The sequence below is a fragment of the Equus caballus genome, chromosome 5 (genome assembly GCF_041296265.1).
Source record: "Equus caballus isolate H_3958 breed thoroughbred chromosome 5, TB-T2T, whole genome shotgun sequence".
Lineage (NCBI taxonomy): Eukaryota > Metazoa > Chordata > Mammalia > Perissodactyla > Equidae > Equus > Equus caballus.
Window position 1 is genome coordinate 72,187,695 of NC_091688.1, and position 22,941 is coordinate 72,210,635.

At 39.2% G+C, this 22,941-nt stretch overlaps 1 protein-coding gene across 2 annotated transcripts in view; it reads left to right on the forward strand.

The window, feature by feature from the left end:
- The window catches only part of PLPPR5 (phospholipid phosphatase related 5), a 108,580-nt gene that overhangs the window by 20,755 nt on the left and 64,884 nt on the right, over positions 1-22,941 (forward strand). For both annotated transcript variants that reach the window (XM_001490335.6, XM_023641564.2), the window contains exons 2-3: positions 17,646-17,778; positions 20,944-21,194. In XM_001490335.6, the coding sequence (XP_001490385.5) occupies positions 17,646-17,778; positions 20,944-21,194 (384 nt within the window). The remainder of the gene's footprint in view (positions 1-17,645; positions 17,779-20,943; positions 21,195-22,941) is intronic.

Here is a 22,941-nt window from a genome sequence, read left to right on the forward strand (position 1 = left end):
GCATCAGTCCTAGTTTAATCCTGTTGTCTTGATATCAATATTACTAAGCTCCTATTTCACACTAAAAAATGTAGTAGTTTGGATGATAAATTATATGGTCACCCTACCTATAAAGCTCTTTTTCCTGTTCCTTCTGTCAGTCTTATTCCCCAGTCTGCACTCTATTTAAATTTGCTTGTGGTAAACAGAGTCCTTTCCTTTCAAGCCATGTACCATATAAAAAACATCAACTTTTATGAGATTTTCTTTCTCTCTTCTCACCTTGCCATCACCAATATCATGTATTCCCTTCCTACTTTCAATCCCTACATTTACCAACATGGTATTGTAGTTATTTGTATTTACATGTAGGTATTTATGTATTTTTTATTTTATCCTCCACAGTGCTTCACAAATTCAAGGCTGTATTCTTTGTACCAATTGGATTGCATTCATCTCTAAATAACAGAAAGCTCTGACTTAAGCATTTAAACAATAAAGAGAATTTATTATGTCACATAACAGGGAGTGCCAAATTAGGATGGCTCAAAAATGACTACTTCACTATCTGAACAACAGATTAAAGATCCAGGTTTCTCTTCTTTTTCCACTTTGCCGTAATATGTGTCTGCTCTGCTCTTGGCTGGCTCCTCTCAGAACTGCACAATGGCCACTCTTATTCTAGAAATTGCATGCAATCGTGAAGTCTAACAGAAGAACATTTCTTCTGTGAGTCGCTTTTAAAAGCAAGACCCCTATGTCGAAGCACCCATCCCTAGCAGAAGTCTTCTCACCCTTCCTAGGGCAGAATTTCATCATATGCCCAGGGCTAAATTCATCCCAGATGGGGTCATCAAAACTTGACAAATCATTCATCCTTTGAGGCCGAGGATGACCCTGGCTCCCCTGAGGATCGTGGCCATAAGAGAAGGTGGATAAATGAAGAAAATCAAGGCTTTGTGAGGAAGAGAGATAGTTAACATTGATTAGGCAAACAACAGTGTCTGCTACGTGTAAGTTTGGGTTTAGTCAATGTTTATTAAATTGGGTTTTAGTTTTATTTCAGGATATGAAGAGTTATAATTCACTTGAATATTCTCGTGCTGTCGTGAATTGTAAATACTGATATCAAATAAACCTTTGAAATTATCAGTACTGCACATAACAGGTTCATTCCCAAACTATTTTGCTTAAGTTCATATGGAGAGACTGTAATTAAGGTTTTGAAAGAAAACTTGATTGAGATTTTAATAGCCATCTAAAACTGCTGGCCAGCAAACTGTGCTCAGAATTGCTCATTAAGGAGAATTGTTTCCTGTTGCTTTTTGAGGGAATGTTTTTTGGAGTATTTGAGTCCTATATTCATTGAGTCATATATCCATAGGACTCAAATGTTCATAGAATTTCAATGATCTGTTACAAATTTACCTTTTGGTACTGAATTGCAGAATTCTCAGAATATCTGCCAACTGTGAAATGTAATAAACAATACGTCCCAAAATTGTGATTTTTGAGATGTCCTAGTGCACCAAGGGGAGCTTGGAAAGAGAGACTACCAAATGAGGATCCTTTTCTCTCATACCCATGAGAGGCCTCTCGCTCTTCCCACCCAGTGTCTGTTCAGGGCCAGCACATCCCAAGTTCCTCGGTGGGTAAGTCAGTGGCAGAAGCCCGAGAATTCGGAGCAGTGCTGTGTTCTTTGCAGAGTTAGTACTGTCCTCTGCAAATGGAGGCTTGTTGAACCTTCTGAAGTGTTCTCACCAGTCTGCAACATGAATGATCCCAGTGGGGAGACCACAGGGGGCCCAGCACCCCCTGGGGCAGCACGAGAAGGAGCCAGCACTATTAACATGAAAATATTTCATGCAATAAAAGAATCAGAAAGACTCATTTTATTTCTGAATGAAATAGAAAGGACAGAACAGAGGAAAACTGCTTCTAAAACCTGCAGTGGGTATTGCTGCTCAGAGTTATGGGCCTTGGTGCTAAGGGGCTTGGAGCTGGCGTTTTATGTTCTCAGCAACTCTCTTGCTAACTGCTGAGATGTGATGACTCTAAATATTTTGACAGCCTACAATAGGACCCAATAGAGAAGCTGAATCTTAGATTATGTGTGGTTTGGACATTTGAACAAGTTTTCTGAAGGATGAAGGGGCCAGATAAGATTGAATTCCGTCCAAGTATAAAAGTCAAGGATTCTTATCTGAGGGCAATTTTTATGTGCATGTTCAAATACATTCGAAAGCCACTCTGAATCTTGTAGGGAGAGTTGGTGGGGAAATAGCATAGAAACTAAGTTATATACGGAAGAAATAATGGACTTCAAAGTTGCACTTTTTTTTTCACTTAATTCAAATCAATAGAAAGGCTTTCACATCAGTTCTGTAGGTTTCTACTATGCTATCCAGCTTCTGCAAATATATAATCATTATTCTTTTGAGAAATAATATAAATCTATGTTTTCTTCAAAGTTTTATTTATTTATTTTTTGAGAAATGAGCTTCCTGTTAATAGTATCTGAATCTCCCACCAAACTACCCCATCACCAATACTTCAAAATCACATTTCAGAGTAGCAGACTGACTCTAAAACTAAGATGCGGTAGGCTGGGGGTACACTGCAGAAATTAATACTCCCAGCCCCACTGCATGCTGCCCACCCATACGGGCTCTGTCCTTGACTCTTTATTGGAATAAATGTAACTGTTTGTAAGGGCATCTTATCTATAAGCCTAACTTATCTAGATCTTTTATTTTTAAAAAGAACAGATTCCCATATTTGTGCTTTATGCATAAAAGCTAATTGGGGGGAAATTATACTCATAAGTACAGAAGTTCAGATGAAAAAGCTTTAACTGTTAGACTTTTCTTCCTAAAATAAAGCAAAATGATAAAATATTATAATGTCAAGTTTGACATTGTGTGATAAAGTAGGTTACTATATATTTTCTAAAGTGCTTTGCCTCCATTCCTGCAAAAATCTTTAATGATGAAAATAATATTAACGTTGGAGTCAGCCTGCCTAGGTTTGAATCCCAGGTCTGTCATTTGCCAGCTATGAGACCTTGGGAAGATTGCTTAACCTCTTCATGCCTCAGGTTCCTTATCTGTAAAAAGGGATAATAATACCTACCTCATAGAGTGGTGGTGAGGATCACATCATATTAATATATGTAAAGTGTTTAGAACAATACCTGGTCCACAGTAAGTGGTATATGCCACTTTTTAAAATGACAACACAGGGAAAAATATATATATGAATTTATATAATAAATATGTATGCATCATAAGCTTAAAGGCATAAATAATCAGTTTTTTAAAATGTATTTCCCATTTTATCTTGGAAACCCTTAAATTGGCCTTCTTAATAAATTCATCTGAATCAGAGCTGTTAGGGTTTCACATTTAAATTATAATTATACCTTTTCCTAATACACTGTGAGCAGTCAGCTGGAAAGTTGCACTTATACCAAATACAAATGAGACCAGACTGCAAAATGAGTTTATGTTCCAAGATTCATCTCATTCATTTATTTTGGGGTTTCAATCATGCTTTTCTTTGTGCGTTCTCATCAAACATTTTTAATGGCTTGGTCAAGTACAAGGATTTCCTATGTAATCAACATTTACTCCTCTTGTGAAAGTGTTTTAAAAATAAAGTCCTTCAGATGTCTAGTCATTTTTTTCAGTAAAAATGAATGGCCTTAAAAAACATTTGTTCTGACAGTCTGTTTAAAGATGAGAGAAATGAAGGCCCAGGAAACTGGAAGAAGATGGCCTCCAGGGAAAGATCCGTATGATGGATTTGAAATTCTAAGGAATACTATTTCTGTTTTCCCAGGCAGGGCTGTCACCTCCAAAGCCTTTTTTCCTGAAAAGGAGATCGTTACCCAGAGTGTCACAGTTCAGTCTGTTGAATACATTGTCCCTTAATGTGGGCCGGGCACCTGAAGGTGACCACTGATAATTCAGTCCTGTTGTCCAGCAGATGCCTATATTTTAGTACAGAAGGAATTTCAACCATACAGCAATGTAAATTTTCTGAGCTAGCAAAAAAAAAAAAAAGGAAAAAAAGAGAGAGAATTACTGTCTGCTTTAATACAGTAATGAAGCCATCACACTGACTCATGTACCTTGCTAGTTCTCCCCAGATTCAGCGACCAGCAGACACCCCAAGGAAGTCCCAAGGGGAAAGTATGGCTCTTCTGTACTACAGGACAGAAATGTTATTCTTTCTGAGCCATAGATCTGAATGGTCAAGTAAATCCCAGTGTGCTTCGCTGGCCACTTTCTGCTGCACATACATCTCAAAACGCTACTTACATGCCTTTTTATTCTCACCTGTGTCGCCTTTTAGAGTAATACGTTTCTCGCTCATTGTGTGAGTTAATATTTGTTCCCTTTGTGTTAAACTTTCTTCTCTCTTCTTCCTAATAACCAGCGAAGTAGTGAATGAGTTCATCTTCACTTTGTAAAGTTAGCCTTTCTCAGCTTGACTTTGTCTTTCTGGAAAGCTCTAATTCTTTTTATCCAGTTATCGTATAGTAGCTATACTAGCTACTCCTTCCTAACTAAATGTGAATTTCTCTCCTCTGAAAAGGAAGAAAACTTTTGCTTTTACTTACTTTCCCCAGTGTTTCTGGGACACAAGCTCACCCGGATATTTAGGATTGTCTCTAGAACATGCATTTCTAGGATCAAATAAGTGTGAGAAACACGGGGCAGTGAAGTTAACAGTTTTCTTTAACAGATTATCAGACTTTGGGTTCATGCAGGAAAGCTAACTGGGAGGAAATTACACTCACAAATGTTGAAGTTGAGACAAGAAAGCTTTAACTGTCAGACTTTCCTTCCTAAAATAAAGCAAAATAATAAAGCATAATATCAAGTTGAACTCCAGAATTATACTGCATGGAGTTGAGTCCTGGCTTTACAACTTATTAGCTGAATGAACTTAGGGAAATCACGTAATCTCTCTATGCCTCAGTGTCCTCATCTATAAAACGGAGACAATAAAATAATGCTACCATGGGACAGCCAGAAATTATAAATTTTGATGTGCTAATATCTCCAGGAGGGGCAAGAGTTTGTAGCTTTTAGCTGATATTCTGACCAAGAATCTACCCCCACCCCAAAAAAACAACCACTTCACATCGTGCTGAGCATACCTTTGGTAGCACTAACATAGGAATCTTTAATTATTGCTTGTGCTTCAAAGGCTCATTTCTAAAAACTCCATCATCTCAAAGTCCCAAAGAGTATTTAAATTTTATCATGTTGCTTTTTTATTGTTGATAAAGAACAGGGGGAATTAATTCAAACGTGTATTTTAGAAGAGCTAGAAAGCATGCTAATGACCTGTATACTAGTTTTTCTTACTTATCAGTTAGCTCTTTTGAGGAATAACAGGTGCATTATAACATTACTGGCCTAGAGTAGATTTGGGAACATGGAAAATTTGACCTTAGATATTAAAATTTGAAAAAAACGACAAGTATGCAAAATGAGTTTGTTTTGCAATGTTCTTATAATTCATTTTTTTAATAGCTTATGTTCACTACACTTATATGAATGGTTGGGCAATGTATGAAGATCATGTAAAGTTTAATTAGCAGTGTTTATTTTAACTAGGAAAGAATTTTTTTAATGGTTTTCACAAGCTTCTCGTCATTAAGGAAAAGAATATGCATAGCTTGTAAATCTATGTCTCATTGTTAGGCAGACCACGCTCCCTTTTTCTGTATCCTCATGCTGTCCCCTCTCCACCCCCTCCACACACACACATGTTTTCAACGATTAGTGTCAGAATTTTCACACCATCCCGGCTTATCACACTTACTCTATGATCATATTCCAGACATGCCAGATCCCCTTACTACAAGCATAACCCATCACAGATCTGAGCTGGACAAAACCAAGGTCATCTAATAATGGCTAAAATTTGCATTGTGCTTACTCTGTGCTAGCTAGCTTCTCTTCTAAGAATTTTACAACAATGAAGTCATTGAATCCTTCCAACAGCCTATGATGGCATTCTTCCTATCATCTCCATTTTACAGTTGAGGACACTGAGGCAGAGAGGAGTTATAGGACTTACTGAAGGCCATTCAGCTGATAAGAGGTAAAGCCGAGACTCAGCCCCACACCATCAGGTTCTAGAGTTCTTACTCACTGTGCTACTGCCTTGGAGAGGCAAATATATCCTTCCAGTGCTTGGAGGAGCAAACATTGCAGGCAGCACTTCTCTATCCCATGCTCTCTGGTCCTCAAGCCCCGGAGGGTTAGTATTGACCACACTGCATGGATGGTGTTGAAGAAGACTGGATCCCTTTCTGCAAAGGGTCTTCTGCAAGCACTCTTTCTGCGAGAGTGTTCCAAGACATAACGCCACATTTGGTCACTTGCAAACTCAGGCCTCAGTCAGCGCTTAATCCTATCTCATCTCTCCTTTATTCATTCACTAGTGTTATTTGTGTATGCATCTGTATTGCAGGTAAGTTTTAAGTGTCTCGAATGAACTCCTGCGTTTCAGCCGTAGTGAGAAGTGCAGTGGACTATGAGCCAGAGGACAAGGGTGACCTGTAGGGTGCTCAGCATCAAGTCGCTTATCAGGACACTTCGTCTTTCCAGGTCTCACTTAAAATATCTCGAAAGTGAGAGCATCGAGTGTCTTTTTATTTTAGGTTTCATTTAACCTTTCCTTCTATAATGCCCCCCTTCACTACAATGCCTAGAATAGCTCTTTACACAGTACAAGTACCTAGTAATTATTGGTTCAAATAAATATCTAGAAGTCCCTTTTTTTTTAAAAATTTCATTTTTTCCTTTTTCTCCCCAAAGCCCCCGGGTACATAGTTGTATAGTCTTCGTTGTGGGTCCTTCTAGTTGTGGCATGTGGGACGCTGCCTCAGCGTGGTTTGATGAGCAGTGCCATGTCCATGCCCAGGATTCGAACCAACGAAACACTGGGCCGCCGGCAGCGGAGGGCGCGGACTAAACTACTCGGCCACGGGGCCAGCGCTCTAGAAATCCCTTTTAAAATATCCCTGACAAATTTAAAACCTGTGGTGGTCAGGAGTTTTAGACCCCTTGAAATATCCTTTATAGAGCTTGAAGGGCTTGTTAAAACACAGATGGCTGGACCCCACGCCCAGACTTTCTGAGTCACTAGGTCTGGGGTAAGGCCTGAGAATTTGCTTTTCTATCAACTTCCCAGGTGCTTCTGGTCTGGGGACCACATTTTAGAACCACTACCCATAGAGCACTTTCAAAACAGACAAACACCTTTCCACTGGTTTCCCAGTTAAAAAACAATTAAAGAGCTTATCCCACCCAGTGGGTGGGATGACAGCTTCACGTGTTTCTTATCCTGTGCTGTCTGTATTTTAACAGGGGGCTCTGAAAGACTGCAAACCTCAACTTGAAGGAACAAATCCAGTTCTTGGCTTCGTGTCCCTCTGTCTAAGCTGCCTTTTGACCCACTGCTTCACTGAAATTGTCCTCTCGCTTGCGTACTAGGGCCTCCTGGTCGCCACATGCCCACAGTATTAACCGCAGCTAGTAACATGTGAAGGTGAAGAGCGTGGGCTCGGGTGATAGACCAACCTTGGGTTCAGATGCTGGTTCCCCACTCTATATCCGGCCATGGTGGTTTCGTTTATGCTTTATTTTCTTTATCTGTAATTGAATTTTAATAGCAATACTTACCTCATAAGTTTGTGGGGTTTTATTTTGTTTTTTGGGGGTTTTTTTTGCTGAGGAAGATTCACTCTGAGCTAACATCTGTGCAAATCTTCCTCTGTTTTGTATGTGGGTCACTGATACAGCATGCCCACCAATGAGTGGTGTAGGTCCATGCTCAGAAACTAAACCCAGGCCACCACAGCGGAATGTGCTGAACTTAACCACTAGGCCACTGGGCCATCCCTCTCATATGGTTGTTTTGAAGATTAAATTGTTTCTATGAGTTTGACTCTTTTAGATGCCACATGTTAGTGAGATCATACAGTATTTTTCTTTTTCTGTCTGACTTATTTACCTCAAGTTCATCCAAGTTGTTGTAAACAGCAGGATTTCTTTCTTTCTCGTGGCTGAATAGTATTCTGTCATATGGATCTTCTTTATCTATTCATCCATAGACGGGCGCTTAGGTTGTTTCCATATCTTGGCGATTGTGAATAATACTGTAATGAACATGGGGGTGTAGATGTCTTTACAAGATTCTGATTTCAATTCTTTTAGATATATATTCCAGAAGTGGAATTGTGAATCATACAGTAGTTCTGCTTTCAGCTTTTTGAGGAAACTCCATACCATTTTCCACAGTGGCTGCACCAATTTGCATTCCCACCAACAGTGTACAAAGATTCCCATCTCTCCACATCCTCAGCAACACTTATCCCTTGTCTTTTTGATAAGAGCTATTCCAACAAGTATGAGATGATATCTCATTGTGGTTTTAATTTGCATTTACCTGCTGATAAGTGATGCTGAGCATCTTTTCATGTACCTCTTGGCTATTTGTATGTCTTCTTTGGAAAATTGTTTATTCAGTTCTTCTGCCCATTTTTTAAATCGGGTTGTTTGTTTTTTTGCTATTGAGTTGTATGAGTTCTTTATCTATTTTGGATATTACCCCTTTATCCAGATATATGATTTGCAAATATTTTCTCCCATTCCATATGTTGCCTTTTCCTTTTGTTGATTTTGTTTGTTTTTTGGAGGTTTTTTTGCTTTGCAGAAGCTTTAAGATAGCTTTAATTGTGTGTTAAATGTTTCCCGAATTTGCCTCTCGGTATCACATTCATTATTTCTATCATGGCTGCATACTACCTCAACTATCATTTTTTTCTTTAAATTAATCCATTTTACTAACAAATTATTGTAAAAGAAAACTTATATCATTATCATCAAAGGCATACCAACAACACTTGATAATTAGAAGGTTACCATAAAACAAATACAATGAAAACTGGAGTTTTTGGATTCTAGCCAGTTATTGTTGTTTTCTGCTGAAGGCTTTGAGCCTGAGACTTGCCCTCTTTTTATTAAAAACAGGGAAATTAGTAAGTTTTAGCTACTATAACAAATAAACTTTCACATTTCACTGGCTTCACACATTATAGTTTATCTTTCGCTATGTAACAGTCTGATGCAGGGCCGCTGACTGAGCGACCTGGACTCTTTCCATCTTGTGGCACCAAAAACTTCTGGGCCCAGAGATCTCCCTGCTTCCAGCCAGCAGATGGAGACGGATAACATGGAGAAGGCGCTTTATCTCTTTGGTCTGAAACTGACACATCATTCATCCTGACCTTCCTTTGGTGTAAATCTCCCAGAGGCAGGTGTGCAGGGAGTGTGGGTTCAGGCTGGGTGGCCACTTCCCACAGCAGCTTTATAGTATGAAAGTGAGAACACAAGTTTTTGGTGGTCAAATTTTGAAATATATGCAGTTACAGTAAGACATAACCATAGTTCAACTGCAAACGTTGCATTACCAACTATATTACTTCTTCACTCCAATTAGTTCTCCTGTCTCCTAACCTTGATTCCACTCAGAAACTGTGTTCTGAGAAGTTAGCATCTTCTTTACTTAGCAAGGGTGCTGAAATCCATACGTACACAGAAGAAATCTTAGTTTCTCCCCACATGACACAAAGTTCGTGAGATAGTACCCAGTGCAACTATTCACCTTGTAGTATACCTCAGAGCTTTCCTTGGCTCGCCTGAAATCGATGATGGAAAATAAGCTCTCTCCATATATGTGTCTGTGTAATAACCAAGAATGCACAATATGTTTGATAGGAACCTAAATATAAACCCAATACCTCCCTACATTTTAAAATCTGTGTATCCCATGACTATACTTTGACAGATTAAAGTATCTTTGTAGCTATTCGTTGACGTATGTCTGAAGATTGTGAGACAGGGTGAAGCACTGTTACCCTGATTGCATGAACTGTGCTGCTGCATTACGTCTGAAATGATTTTCTTGTACCAATTTCAAATCAGTGATGCATGGATATCTTTGAGTCATCACTAGTTGAAGGGGAGAGGAATTTCTAATTGGGTTGATGTAAATGAATCCATAAAGCTATTTGGAGTTTGACATTTGATGGAAATCTACAATGATTTAATCTTCCTGGAAAAACTTGCTTTGGTATTTTTTCATTAGAGAATATAGATAACAGGGTCAGCCTCTGGGAGTTGAGGTATGAGAGTGATGTTATGTGCTCATAACAGAGACAATTATACATTTATACCTGGGGATTTATGATTTACACCTGCATTTTTCTAGGTTGCTATTCATCAGCAAGATGGGCCTTTTTACTCACTGCCGAACAATGTAATGGATAAGAAACAGGGCCAGATACCAAATCTGCCCTCAAAGACAGGATGGAGACATGGATGGGTCATTTAGGAATGGAAATGTGTAGCTCTGGCTTGATAAGCAAGGCAGGCTTCAAGGGGCTTCATAATGTCAACCCTGAGTTCAGTGGAGATAATGGAGTGACTCAGTGAGAGGGTGGCATATAATAGAGTACGTAGTACTCCAGTTTTGGAAGATCTATGGAATGTAGAGCTTGTTTATCAAGTTGGGTGAAGTTCAGGAACACAACTCTTGCCTCCAAGGAGGCAGACTGTCAGTTTGCAGTGGAGAGGAGACTGTGACTAAAAAACAAGGTTGCTCAGACACAGCCCTGGTTGGGTAGGTGCAGTGGTGAGGGCCCTTCACTGTCAGCTCCTGAGCCTTTGGTGGGCCTCTTATATTCCAGATCAGATTGAAACCAACCTGCCACAGGGGTTGCGTTAGGGCTTCCTATTGAACTGGGGAACTGGCAGAAGCTTTGCCTTTCCTGGCAGAGGAGGAGTGGGGGTGGAATGAGGTTAGTGAGACCAGGTGAGGGGAGCTAGAAGGCAGAGGAAAGAAAGAAAGTGAGGGTTGACAGCTATGTATTTACTGTGCCAACCTACACTCTCTGCTAACAGTGCACTTTTTTCTCCCTTTTTCTTTTATGTCCCAATGAATGAGTTTTGCTGAGGGGGGACAGAGGCCCTGCTGTGAACACCTGACCATGGGAAGCCCATTGGTTCTCCCCACTGGTGCCACAGGTGTCCTTCTCGAAGTTCCGCTCCTTTCTCACCCTCCAGAGACAGCTGGAGCCTGTGGCAGGCAGGAGGAGGGGCTGTAATCATCCTGGTCAATCTCAGCTAACACTGTTCATCACCTCAGTTCTCTCTGGAAACAGCTTTCATTTATTAGTTCACAGAAGAAAGGAAATTTTATCAAGGAACACTAAGAAGTGACAGAGCTCTTAGCATCCCCATCTCTGGCTTCTCTGCCCTTGTACTGTCATGTTTTCCCCTCTCCCACTCTCAGGAGAGAAAGCAAACCAATTATGCTCTTTACCCAAGGGCCGCTTTGGGAATCAAATGAAAATGGCAGCCAGTGACACCAGATTAAGTCTCCCTTCTTGATAGTAGTGAGAAGATGACCAAACCACCAGGTCGTCAATTCCATATAAGAACCAAGGATATGCAGAGGAAACAGGAAGAAATGTCACTGAAAACAGAATCTCAAAAAACAATGGCAGAGTTGGAAGGGTCCTGTGAAGCTCTTTTGGTCGTTGTTGGAAGACTGGCATGTGTGTTGAAAAGATCAGGAAAATTTTTTTCTGTGCTCAGTCCTCTTATTCCTGGAGACCCCAGAAGTTGGAAGGGTCCTTATGAGGTGCTCTCTATCCCAATACCTTCCCCTTCAAACTGTAGAAGTGCTAGGAACGTGCCTGAACTCCAGGGTGTGACCTGAGCCTTTAGGAGTGGGAGTGGGAGCAGGGGGCTGACTTGGCTTAGCCTGGAAAACTTGGAAGAAAGACTTGCAAGTTCCCAGGCAGAGGCTGTGGTCAAAATACCTCCGAACTTGGATTCAAATTCTGGCTGTGCCAGCAACTGTGTGACTCAAGCATGTTTTACTCTTTTATTTCTCTCCGGATGGGTGTTCGTATCTATGAAGTGGGCAGATGGAACCGTATTTCATTCATTCATACAGCCATTCATGTTTATTGCAGTCACTGTGCTTTAACATGGAAGCATAAAGAGAAACACACAGTCCCTGCCTCAGAGAAGCTCTCAACGGAGTGGAGGAGACAGATGTTACTGACACTTATAAAACCATGTGAAAAGAACCATACTAAATGTACAAAGTGCTATTGAAACACCCAGAGGGAGCAATGGGATGTACCGGGAATAGACATAAAGTGGCAATAGAGTAAGCAATATTTAAATCATGTCTCAAGCACAGATCTGTGCCCTGCCTACCAACCTATACCAAGCCATGGACCAAGTATAAAAGCCTGGCTGTGTGGAAAAGCCTGGTATGTTGGGGAATGAAAATGTTTAGCTGTGACTAGAACACAGCCTGTCTGGAGGCTGTGTAACAGTTGCAGAAGCTGAAAAAGATAGATTTAGGCTCAGCTGTAAACAATCTCTTGTGACAATTCCTGTTACTCCATTGGCTATGAGGACAGACTGAAAACTGTAAACAGGAAATTTGGGTTGCACAAAGTCTGTTTTCGATAGATCAATCTGGCAGTAGACAGTTTGAAGAGCAGAGAAAGTGGAAGCACAGAGGCGAGTTCGGAAGATGCTGCTATGCGGAAAGAAGTGATGAGAGACTGAATTTTAAAATGGCAATAGTGATAAAAAGGAACATATCTGACATATAATTAAGGTATAAAAGCAACTTGATTTAGCAATTGATGGAGAGAGGCAAATGAGGGAAACAGGGGTGTCAGCGTGGTGTGTAAGGGTGTGAGGTAGCCTGTGTGTCCAAGTGAGGATAGTGGGTTAACTGAGGTGGTGACGTGGAGAAGCAGGAGGTTTAGGCTCGGGGACGGGAATTGCATTTCGGGTGGGAAGGCTTGGAGGACTTCAGTCTGCAGATCTGAGCATGTTGAGATGCTGCTGTTTAATGGGTGGTTGGAGACCCGCATCTGGAGTTCAGGAGAAGAGAAATATTTGGGATTCCTTAGAGTAGCATGGGTTGGTAAAGCCTTAGGAGGAATGAAGTGCTCCAGGAAGGGCTTCTGACAGGACAGGCAGAAAAGAACCAAAATAAAAATCAGGGAACTTAGAATTTAAGTCTGTAATTCACTGATGAGAGCCTCCGCCTCCAAGGCAAACTCAATCTACTTTGGCCTATGTTTAGGTCAAGTTGAGAGCTATCAGGAGAAAGCCTACCTCCTTTCCTCTCCTAACACTGTCTTCCTGCTAGGGCTGTGTCCACATTCTCTACATCTGTCTCATAACCATCCCACCTTTAAAAGCAGTCAGGATCATAGCCGGTCTTTCTTTGATGCTGTGTTAAATTGAGTTCTTCTAGAACCAGGTACCAAAAGTGATTAGATATACAAGGGATTTATCAGGGGAAACACTTGTAAAAGATAAAGGTTGGGGGTGGTAAGCCAGAGAAGGCAGGGAGGGCCTTCAGATATGATGGAGGTCTGACCCCTCTGAAGGAGAAGGGGAAGGAAGGAGGTTTGGGTAGGAAGCACCTCAGAATACAGCACAGTTCCAAGAACGATTTGGCCAGGCTCATGGGGAGTCTTCAAACCAAAATTACCAGTTAGAGGTACCCCACATCTCAGAGGAGTGGTTTCACGTGAGTATGCCCACCATGCTTAATCCTTGGCTAGCAGGAGCCTGCAGCAAGTATGGCATGAACAGGGACTCCGTGCTGGATCCAGAGGAGCAGGAGCAGCTGGGGCCATCAGTCCTAAAGCCTTCCTGCAGTAGGAGATCCTCATGGTACCTTCATGGCCAACACAGACGCCCTCAGTGACTCAGCGACACTTCTTCCTAAATGTTCTAATAGCATTTATTGTCCAAATCAGTCAAATAAAACTCAGCATGTGTAGTCTTGTACCATTATTAATTATTTCTCTTTGTGTCCACCCAGCTAGTTATAAACTCTTCTTTAAACATCAGTGCCTGGAGTTGCATCCTTAACTCAGAAGGCATCTAAATGTTCATCATAATGAGAGTTGTTTTATTTTCATTACTTGAACTTATCTGAGGGAAGTTAACAATGGGGATTTTGACTCAGGAAGTTCGGGTAAGGAAAGTTAAGAGAGAATATGATTCGGGTAAGGCGTTCCATAGATATTGCCATGAGGGAGGGAGAAGTAGAGCATGAAGTAGATATGCTCACTGGAGGAAAGCAGACACTAGGGCCTTGGCCCGTACATTGGATGAGAGGAAGTCCAAGTAGGCACGCAGAACACCATATCCAGAGAACACGGTGGAAAGGGCTAGTTTAGGGCAAGAACTAGCATGGGGGAGGTCCAGTAAGGTAGAGTGGAGAAGAGTTTCAAGTAGACGTCACGTCACTGCAGCTCTCTCTCTCTCTGTTTTTTTTTTTTTTACATTATAATACCTCAAAAATTAATCATAATTTCTTAATGTCGTTAGTTATAGACATTGAGTATACAAATTCCAGTTGTTTTTGTCTTCTTTTTTAGCATTGCAATGGTTGATGCATCTTTTAAGTCTCTTTTAATCTCTCCTTCCCTCCTCCATCTCTTTTCTTTTCCTTTTTTCTTTTCTTGCACTTTATTTGTTTGTACTGTAGAATTTACCACAGTCTGGATTCTGTTAGTAGCGTCCCAGGGTGCAGGCTAACATGTGCTTCTGACCTCTATGTTTTTGTAAATTGGTAACTGTCTCTACAGGCTCGATCAGATTCACGTTAGAGTCTTTTGGCAAGAATACTTTATAGGTGGTAGTTTGTGTTTCCATCGAGAGGCACATGATATCTGATGGTCACTCTGAAGCTCCCTTTTTTTGAGAATTACTCTCTCTACCCACAGAAGCAGTTTTCATACACCATGACTCTCCCTCTTAACCTCGGAGAATTGGATCAGGGAGACACATATCCCAAGCTGACCTGCCCAGGAATTTTGAATTGGGGTCCGATGAACCTAATTAATTGAGCTTTCCTTGAACTGAGCTAACATGTTCAAGCCAAGGGTCTTGGAGACTGTTGGGATAACCAGGTATGCTAGGAAACAGGAGAGCTGGCTTGCAGAAAGACAAGAGTAAGTCAGGCATTCAGAGGAGAGCCGAGATGAGAGATAGTGTGACTCCAGGGAATGAGACTGAGAAAGTAGTTGTCTGGACTCTTGAGGAATTTCCATTCTTGGCCTTAATCCTGAGCCCCGTCCCCTTAGACTCTGCGATAACTCATCAACTCTAGAATTAATTTCCTATTTTGCTTACTCTAGTTTTAGTGAGTTTCTTTTAGTACATCCAAACAAAATTGACTGAGATAGTGTTTTTTTGACACACACAAAAATAACAAGACACAAACAGGAAATTCAGGAATGTGTAATATGCTGAGATGTAGGTAAGCAAGAGATTAGCATTAGGAAAACTGCAAAGAGTAGCCCTGGAAAGAGTGGCCCAGACAAGACAGCTCTTAGTCTGGTAGGAACCTGATAACTAAATGAGTTATCAAGTCAGGGCCTAAGCATACAGGATCTGGTTGTAGGGAGTAGGGTGGAGGGTGGAGCCTTCATCACATGAACAAGGCAGAAGAAGTTGGTTGTTAGGAGTCAGGCAAAGGTCAGAGGCAGACTAAGACCTTCTGATCTGTTGAAGATGAGATCTATTGAGATGCAATTCATTCATGCATTCAGTAAGAGTTTTTGGGTGGTTACTACATTCTAGGGAATTTAGTGTATTAACAGACTGAGTTGGGGGTTCAGTGTACCCTGGGGTGGAGCCAACCTGAGAGTGGAGACTCCATGGTACCTCCTGTGGAGAAGAGAAATCTGAGAGGGCAGAATCAGGCAGGGAGCCAGTCAGCTCATGATGTGGAGTAGATGACAGATTGTTAGAATTTGGAAAATTCTGGGACAAAACATCCCTGAGACTGAAAACTGAAAGTTGAAACTGAAAACTCGGGAAGTAATTTCTTTTAAGGAGTGACAGAGAAGTGGTAGGGCATGAAAGAGTGACTCAGAGAGGGAGACAAGAAGGTGTCAACACACAGCTTGTCTGTTTGTCAGTTTCTCCTAGGGCCTGGTGGCAGCTGACAAACCTATAAAAAACACCTCTTGTGTCTCTTTAGGCTGAATGAACTGTGTCATCACATACTTGGTCTACTTTACCAAAGTTAAAATTTCAGGAGGATTTGGAAGACTATAAACTCTAGTCTTTCCTAATTCAACCCAGTCTTACCAGATAGGCAAGAGTAGACTCCTTTATCATAATTCAGCTCAACATCTTCTGGTTTAACCTTGAACTCTGCCCTACTTGAAAGAAGAGATATAGTGAGAAAAGAGGAAAAAGAAATAGAAAGAAGGATAAAAATTAAGAGATGCCTCATAATCTGTTGCTCATCTTGAGGTGAAATTAGGTCAAACGCCTAACCTCCTGTGACCTCCTTTCTAATCCTGCTTATAACTTTGAATATCTTATAATCATAGATATTGCTTTTCATAAAGATTCCAAAAGCATTTCCCCCGGGGATGTCAGGGACTCCCTATAGAGTACGTTATTTAACCTTGACAAGATGTGCTAAAAACAAACATTAATAATGACAGATTAGGAAAATACTCTTGGCTCCACTTTCTTTTCTCTTAATCTTGTTTCTAGTACTGTTGTTCATGGCGTTAAATAGAGTCAAAAGGTCTGGGGCTGAATCAGAAACTTCTTTGTGGCTTCTGCCCAGCCTGACCAGGAGCAAATTATTTAGCTTCCCCAAGCCTCCATTTCCTCATCTGTAAAATGGAATAATAGCACTTGCTCTAATTCCTTGCTGGGTGATTTTAAGGACCATGTATGAAAACACCGCAGATGGTACAAATACCAATGAAGATAGCTGGGTCCTTTAGTAAATCAGCATAGCTGAGTAAAGAATCTGTACCAGAACCTAATTTTTCTCCTCACTAGCTCTGTGGCCTTGGGTAATTCATTTGAATTCAAGTCTTGGTTTTTTTCACTTATAAAAGAGATATGATAATATTCTCTGTGTCATATGGGTTTTTATGAAGATGAAAATGATGTATGTATAAAGTATTAAGAATATATTAATGATTATAATTCTTAATAATGCTTCAGAATAGAATAATGACATTTTGGCAAAGGATAACCTGAAGGCCAAACATGTGAATTGATTATTTTTTTCTTGTTATCAAAGTATTAGCATAATTTTAAATTAGTATGTCTATATCAGATCTTTTCAAAAATATTTGCGTAGAGAGTTATTCTGCTTTTCATGAGAGTCAAATTTAAGCAAGACGCAATCACTTGAAAATAAAATATAGAATTCAATTACACACCAAAAATGAATGAGTGCTTCCTTAAAGCAAAAGTCCTTTCTATATTTTATTTTTTTAATGAAATTTTTTAGAGAACAAAAATGTTATGGTCTATTTTTATTTGTCATTTATCAGTTTAATATTCTCTTGAATTGAGAGAAATATGGGTTATATGCGTAGGGATAAATTAATAAGAAAAGGATTTGGTTAAACAATTATGGTTCAGTTTTATACTGAAATTGTTACCATTCAAAGGAGCTCCTTCTTATGTTTTTTAAAAACAGAAATATTCTACATTTATACTGGTTAAAATCTAATGTTCTTTAACCTTTTATTTCCTTGCAAGATAATAGTTGGAGAAACTGCTGTGTTTTGCCTACAACTAGCCACAAGAGATTTTGAAAACCAGGAGAAAACTATTTTAACTGGAGACTGTTGCTATATAAACCCACTGGTGCGGCGAACTGTGCGATTTCTTGGTACGTGTTCATGGAATTGTTTTTATTGTTGCTGAAACAATGTTTATGTATAGGCTCACCTTTAAAATGGCCAGCATTTTAACTGTATGCAAATATTAGATTATATCTTCTTTGAAATGTTTTAATTTGGTTTTAAAAATAAACATTGCATACTACTTTCTCTTTTATATTGCAAGACTCCAGGTGTCATTTCCATATTATTTTAACAAAGAACACCACCTTTGGATATTTAAAATTCTTTAAGAAACTAAAAATTACATAATTAAAAGAATTATTTACTGTGTTTATGAAATTTCAGAAACAGTGCTTAGGGAGAAATGATAGTAGGTAGGTTGTTGAAAATCATGAAGGGCAAGAAAAATAGCTCGGCATATAAAAGAAATGTTGCATTTGTTAATTACCACTTGTAGCGCTCCACACGCTATTTCTGAGCTGTTTTTTAATGTCAGCAAGAATGTACTGGTGATTTTACTAGAGGACAAGCTTTACTGATAATTTAACTTTCAATCTCAAATTCTAGCATTAATACATATGAATATTGATGAATTACTGAAAATCATCCCGATTCAGTGGAAACTTGGTCAAGACAAATTTTTTAACTGACACAATAAAATTTAATATAAATGATTATTTCCTGGATTTATCAGATTAAAAAAAAGTATGTCTGTTTATACTGAATAACATTTAAGATAAGTTCTGATCCGTATTAAGATTAAGGATACCACAACTCTTCTATATATTTCTCATATCCATGGGATCAAGATGAAGACTTTGGACATATTATGTCTAGATCACCTAATCTATATATAAACCCATTTAAAGACTAACCAAATGTCATCATGCCTTTAAATCTCTCTGAGGATGAAAGGTCTTCGTATCTAAGACTGTTCTTTCTATTGCCATCAAGTTATACATGTCCAAAGCCCTCATTTATACTGTAGCAGGAATAGCTTTTATATAAAACATTAAAAAATTATTTTTTCACATCCATCAATATTGTGTTCTTGACTCATTTCTCTTTATATGTCATTTAATAACAAAACAATCAATAATATACTCAGAACTGCAAATATTTGTTGAAATTGACACTATCTCAACACTGTTAAGCAAATTATATTATACTTAAGTAAAATATTTTTATGCATTTGCACACATATTTCTAAAGAATATATGGCACAAAGTGTGCTTTTAAGTCTTCAAATGATTCTTCTTATATCATTTTATAAAATATTTAGGCGTGCTTGATTTGTTTCTTGTTCCCTTGTTTATCATGATTTGGATGTTTCTGATTTGTTATAATAAAATGGGAAGCCTCTAAGCAAAGCATTACTGCATAATAGGACATCATTATGTATGGTAATTTTATTCTTCAAGTCAGCAGAGGGATGCACTCATGGGATCTCACTTTAATAAGTATCTTTGTAGTTAACTACAGCATTGACCTTGGGCCTGATGCACTGACATTTTAATTCCTAAGCACATTTGGGAACTTTACAAGTATCAAGAGATATTTCCATATCCTTATCAAATAGTTCTCTCTATTTTAAACAGGAAAAATTATTACACCAGATAAAAGGAATGGTTTGGTTAAATAAAATGAGTCCATCTTAGCCTAGATTTCAAGAGGGTGGAGATGAAGGCTTGTCATTTAGGTTCCCAGGCTAGGCCATGAGATTTGGAAGGAGAAGTTGAGTACCGTAACATTTTATTGAGTTCCACTCGCTTTTATTTCTCTACCTCTCCAAATTTCTACTTTTGATAACATTTACTTGACTCATGGAAAAGGGGTAAGATGTAAAAAAGAGCTTTGTGTTGTTTCCTTTTAAAATTTTGGATAAAGAGAGAGCTAAGGTCTTTGCTTCATTTGTCTATACACAGAGTTTTGCTGTGTGCAGACTTGTGTGCATAAACCTTTTATAATCTTATGTAATATTTTGAAAATGAAAAGGACGGCCATGCATCTAATGCTGGAAAATTATTTGATACTGCACAGCTTTCCTGGTGCTTTCCTGCACAATAGCCAATAATTATGTAACTCTTAGGAAACAAACGATCCAGAAATACACTGAGAAAAAAAGCAGCTAATTATTATAATAGAATTATATGACTTTTTAATGAACCAAGTACTGGGGAAGTATTTTTTTGGTGTAGTTTTAAAATGTCCTGATGGATTTAATTTCCCCAAATTATGAAAGAATGGGGTTCTTTTCAGTGCCACATCCTTGAAAGTTGTATTTGTAAGTTTAATTGAAAATGATGCCAAAGAATTTATTTTGCCTACCCTACTTAAGTACAAAGATAATTTTTGGCAATAATGATCAATAACATTGAAATTAGAAAATGTGTATTTGAGTTAATTGGTATGTTTCTTACGAAGGGGGGGAAAATCTATGTACTTAATTTTATACCTTCAGGTAACCCAAGCAAATAAATTTTAATACTGTGAAGATAATTGAAAAATAATAATTTTGATGGTTTTATTGTTTATGAACTTGCCCCAAATTTGATAAACTAAAACTCGATCCATAAAAGATAAGGTGAAACTAAGTTACTAGCTGTTATGTGACTTTTAAAAATGTGTTTCTGAAGGCAATGTAGAGATGAATCTGAAAACATTCTGCTTTACTTAAGATTCTCCATGATATTTAAATGAAAACTGATGGCGTTGGATTTTACTGCTAATTGGCACCTCCCACAGAGTTAATATCATTCTGAATGAGCTTAAGAAGCATAATCAAAGGGAGAAAATGGCTTTGTTTTATGTAGTCAGAGAAAAAATATTTTCAAATAAGGAGAAAAAATAAAGATGGCTAGCATTAGTAGAAAGTGATAGACTGAACTCTCTCAAGGGAAATGAATGTGTCTCCATTTAAAAAATCTCATTACTCAACCACAGCCTTAGAATATATTTTCTTCTATCTTATGTCTTATAAACCTGCCATGCATAAAAATGTAGCCAGTGGTAGACAGCTCAATATGTTAAATAATTTAACACTCCCACCACTCCAGAAAGCGAAGGGAGGAACTGGAGAGGAGTGAAGTGGAAGGAACCATATGTATGTATGTAGGAACTATTTTATAATTTCTAAAATATTTCCATGTTGGTTTATTGTAAACTAAAACACAAAAACCTGAAGAGTTAAAATGATTTGTTCTCTTCCCCAGGGATTTATACGTTTGGACTATTTGCTACAGATATCTTTGTCAATGCTGGACAAGTAGTCACGGGGAACCTGGCTCCACATTTTCTTGCCCTGTGTAAGCCCAACTATACGGCGCTTGGATGTCAGCAGTACACACAGTTCATCAGTGGGGAAGAGGCCTGCACGGGCAACCCAGATCTCATCATGAGGGCAAGGAAAACATTTCCATCCAAAGAGGCGGCCCTCAGTGTCTATGCAGCTATGTATCTGACAGTAAGTAAGGCTTATAAACCAGTCTTCGTCTGTCTTCCTGTGAATTCTTCCAATGCAGAAATTATTTCTCCCTGCCATAATGGAACTCGCATTAACAGCTTTCTGTAGGCCATTTAATTTGCTTTTAATAATAGCTGTTTGTACTGTGAATAAAATTAAGTCAGTCGACTCTCATGAGACTATGTGTGGGTAGTTGGTTGCATTAAAAAATACACCATTAGCATTTCTATTTGAGAATATGTTTGTCTTTATATTAAATAGGGCTTAATGGAAACAAATTTGTCCTGTAACAGGCCCATAAACTTGTAATAGCGCAATTAAGAGAACTACCCAAGCCTCTCAGCTGCCTGCTCAAGCTCTAATATGCTCTGGTGGGAGCAAAGGGGCACTCTTTTTCTAGAAAGTTCTTTTGTTTTTGGTAACTATATCATCATAATATCTCAACCAGCGTTTTATATTTTCTCGTAGAAATGACCAAAATGTCCTTATAAATTATGTTTTTTTCCTTTATTCTTGAGTATTTGCCATTATTTTAGGGCTAAGAGTCAGGCCTCAAGTGTAAGCCAAGGCCTCGGGATGGGACCCTTAGATGGAAGTAAGTGGTCACAGCTGAGTGCATTACTGATGTGCAGGAGTAGAAAGAAGGGCAGCCTCGGCAGGCAGCTCTCCATCCCCGCGTTCGCGTCGTGGGCCTCTCCGTGTCTCACCAGGATCTACTGTGCTGCTGTGGCGTTGGACTCCAAAAGTGTGCTCTGTAGGCTTTTCCATAGCTCCAAGAAGAAGCTGAGAATTTAAATATCTTTTTGGATTCTCCTTTCCACTGGTACCAATAGCGACTTCTTTCTGATTTCAGCTCATTGACAAAAGATCTCAGGACCGATATGAAACCAAATTGAATCGTTTCTAACGACTTAAAAAAACTTGGAGTTATTTTTACCCTCAAAGAGCTATTCAACTGTGGAAATGTTTCTAATGTTCCTAATGCACTCATGTCAGATTAAGTCTAAGAGCCGAGAGAATAGCCAGTAATACCCTATGACACCTCTACTTGAGATTGGAAATAAAGGATACTAAATAAAGAACAATTTAGGAAGGGCAATATAGCATTGTACATAACATTCACAACAGCAGGATAATTTTGGAGGTCCCAAGTCTATGCATTTTAACATTTTTAAAGTTTTTGAGCCAAGCTAATTCTGTCCCTCACAGCCTGGACTTGAAAAAAAATCCCATCAAGAAAATTTGGGGACCAGCCCAGTGGCGCTGCGGTTAGGTTTGCACATTCCACTTCTCCGGGGCACGGGGTTCGCTGGTTTGGATCCCGGGTACGGACATGGCACCACTTGGCAAGCCATGCTGTGGTAGGCGTCCCATGTATAAAGTAGAGGAAGATGGGCACGGATGTTAGCTCAGGGCCAGTCTTCCTGAGTGAAAAAAAGAGGAGGACTGGCAGCAGTTAGCTCAGGGCTAATCTTCCTCAAAAAAAAAAAAGAAAAGAAAATTTGTAGAGTTAAGAATCAAATCCCGTCATATCCATTTTCTCTTCCGCTGTCTTCTGATTTTGCAGTTTGTCAGTTACAGCTCCCTTCTTGCCCTCTTACTGTGCTACAACTCTGTTCCTCTAATTCCCCCTGATTTCTCTAGCCCACCAGCTTTGCTTTCTGCTTCACATTCTAAGTTACTTCTAGACTTGAGGTGAAGTCTGCTAATCCCTGCATATTCTTTTCTACTCACTAAATTACTTGAC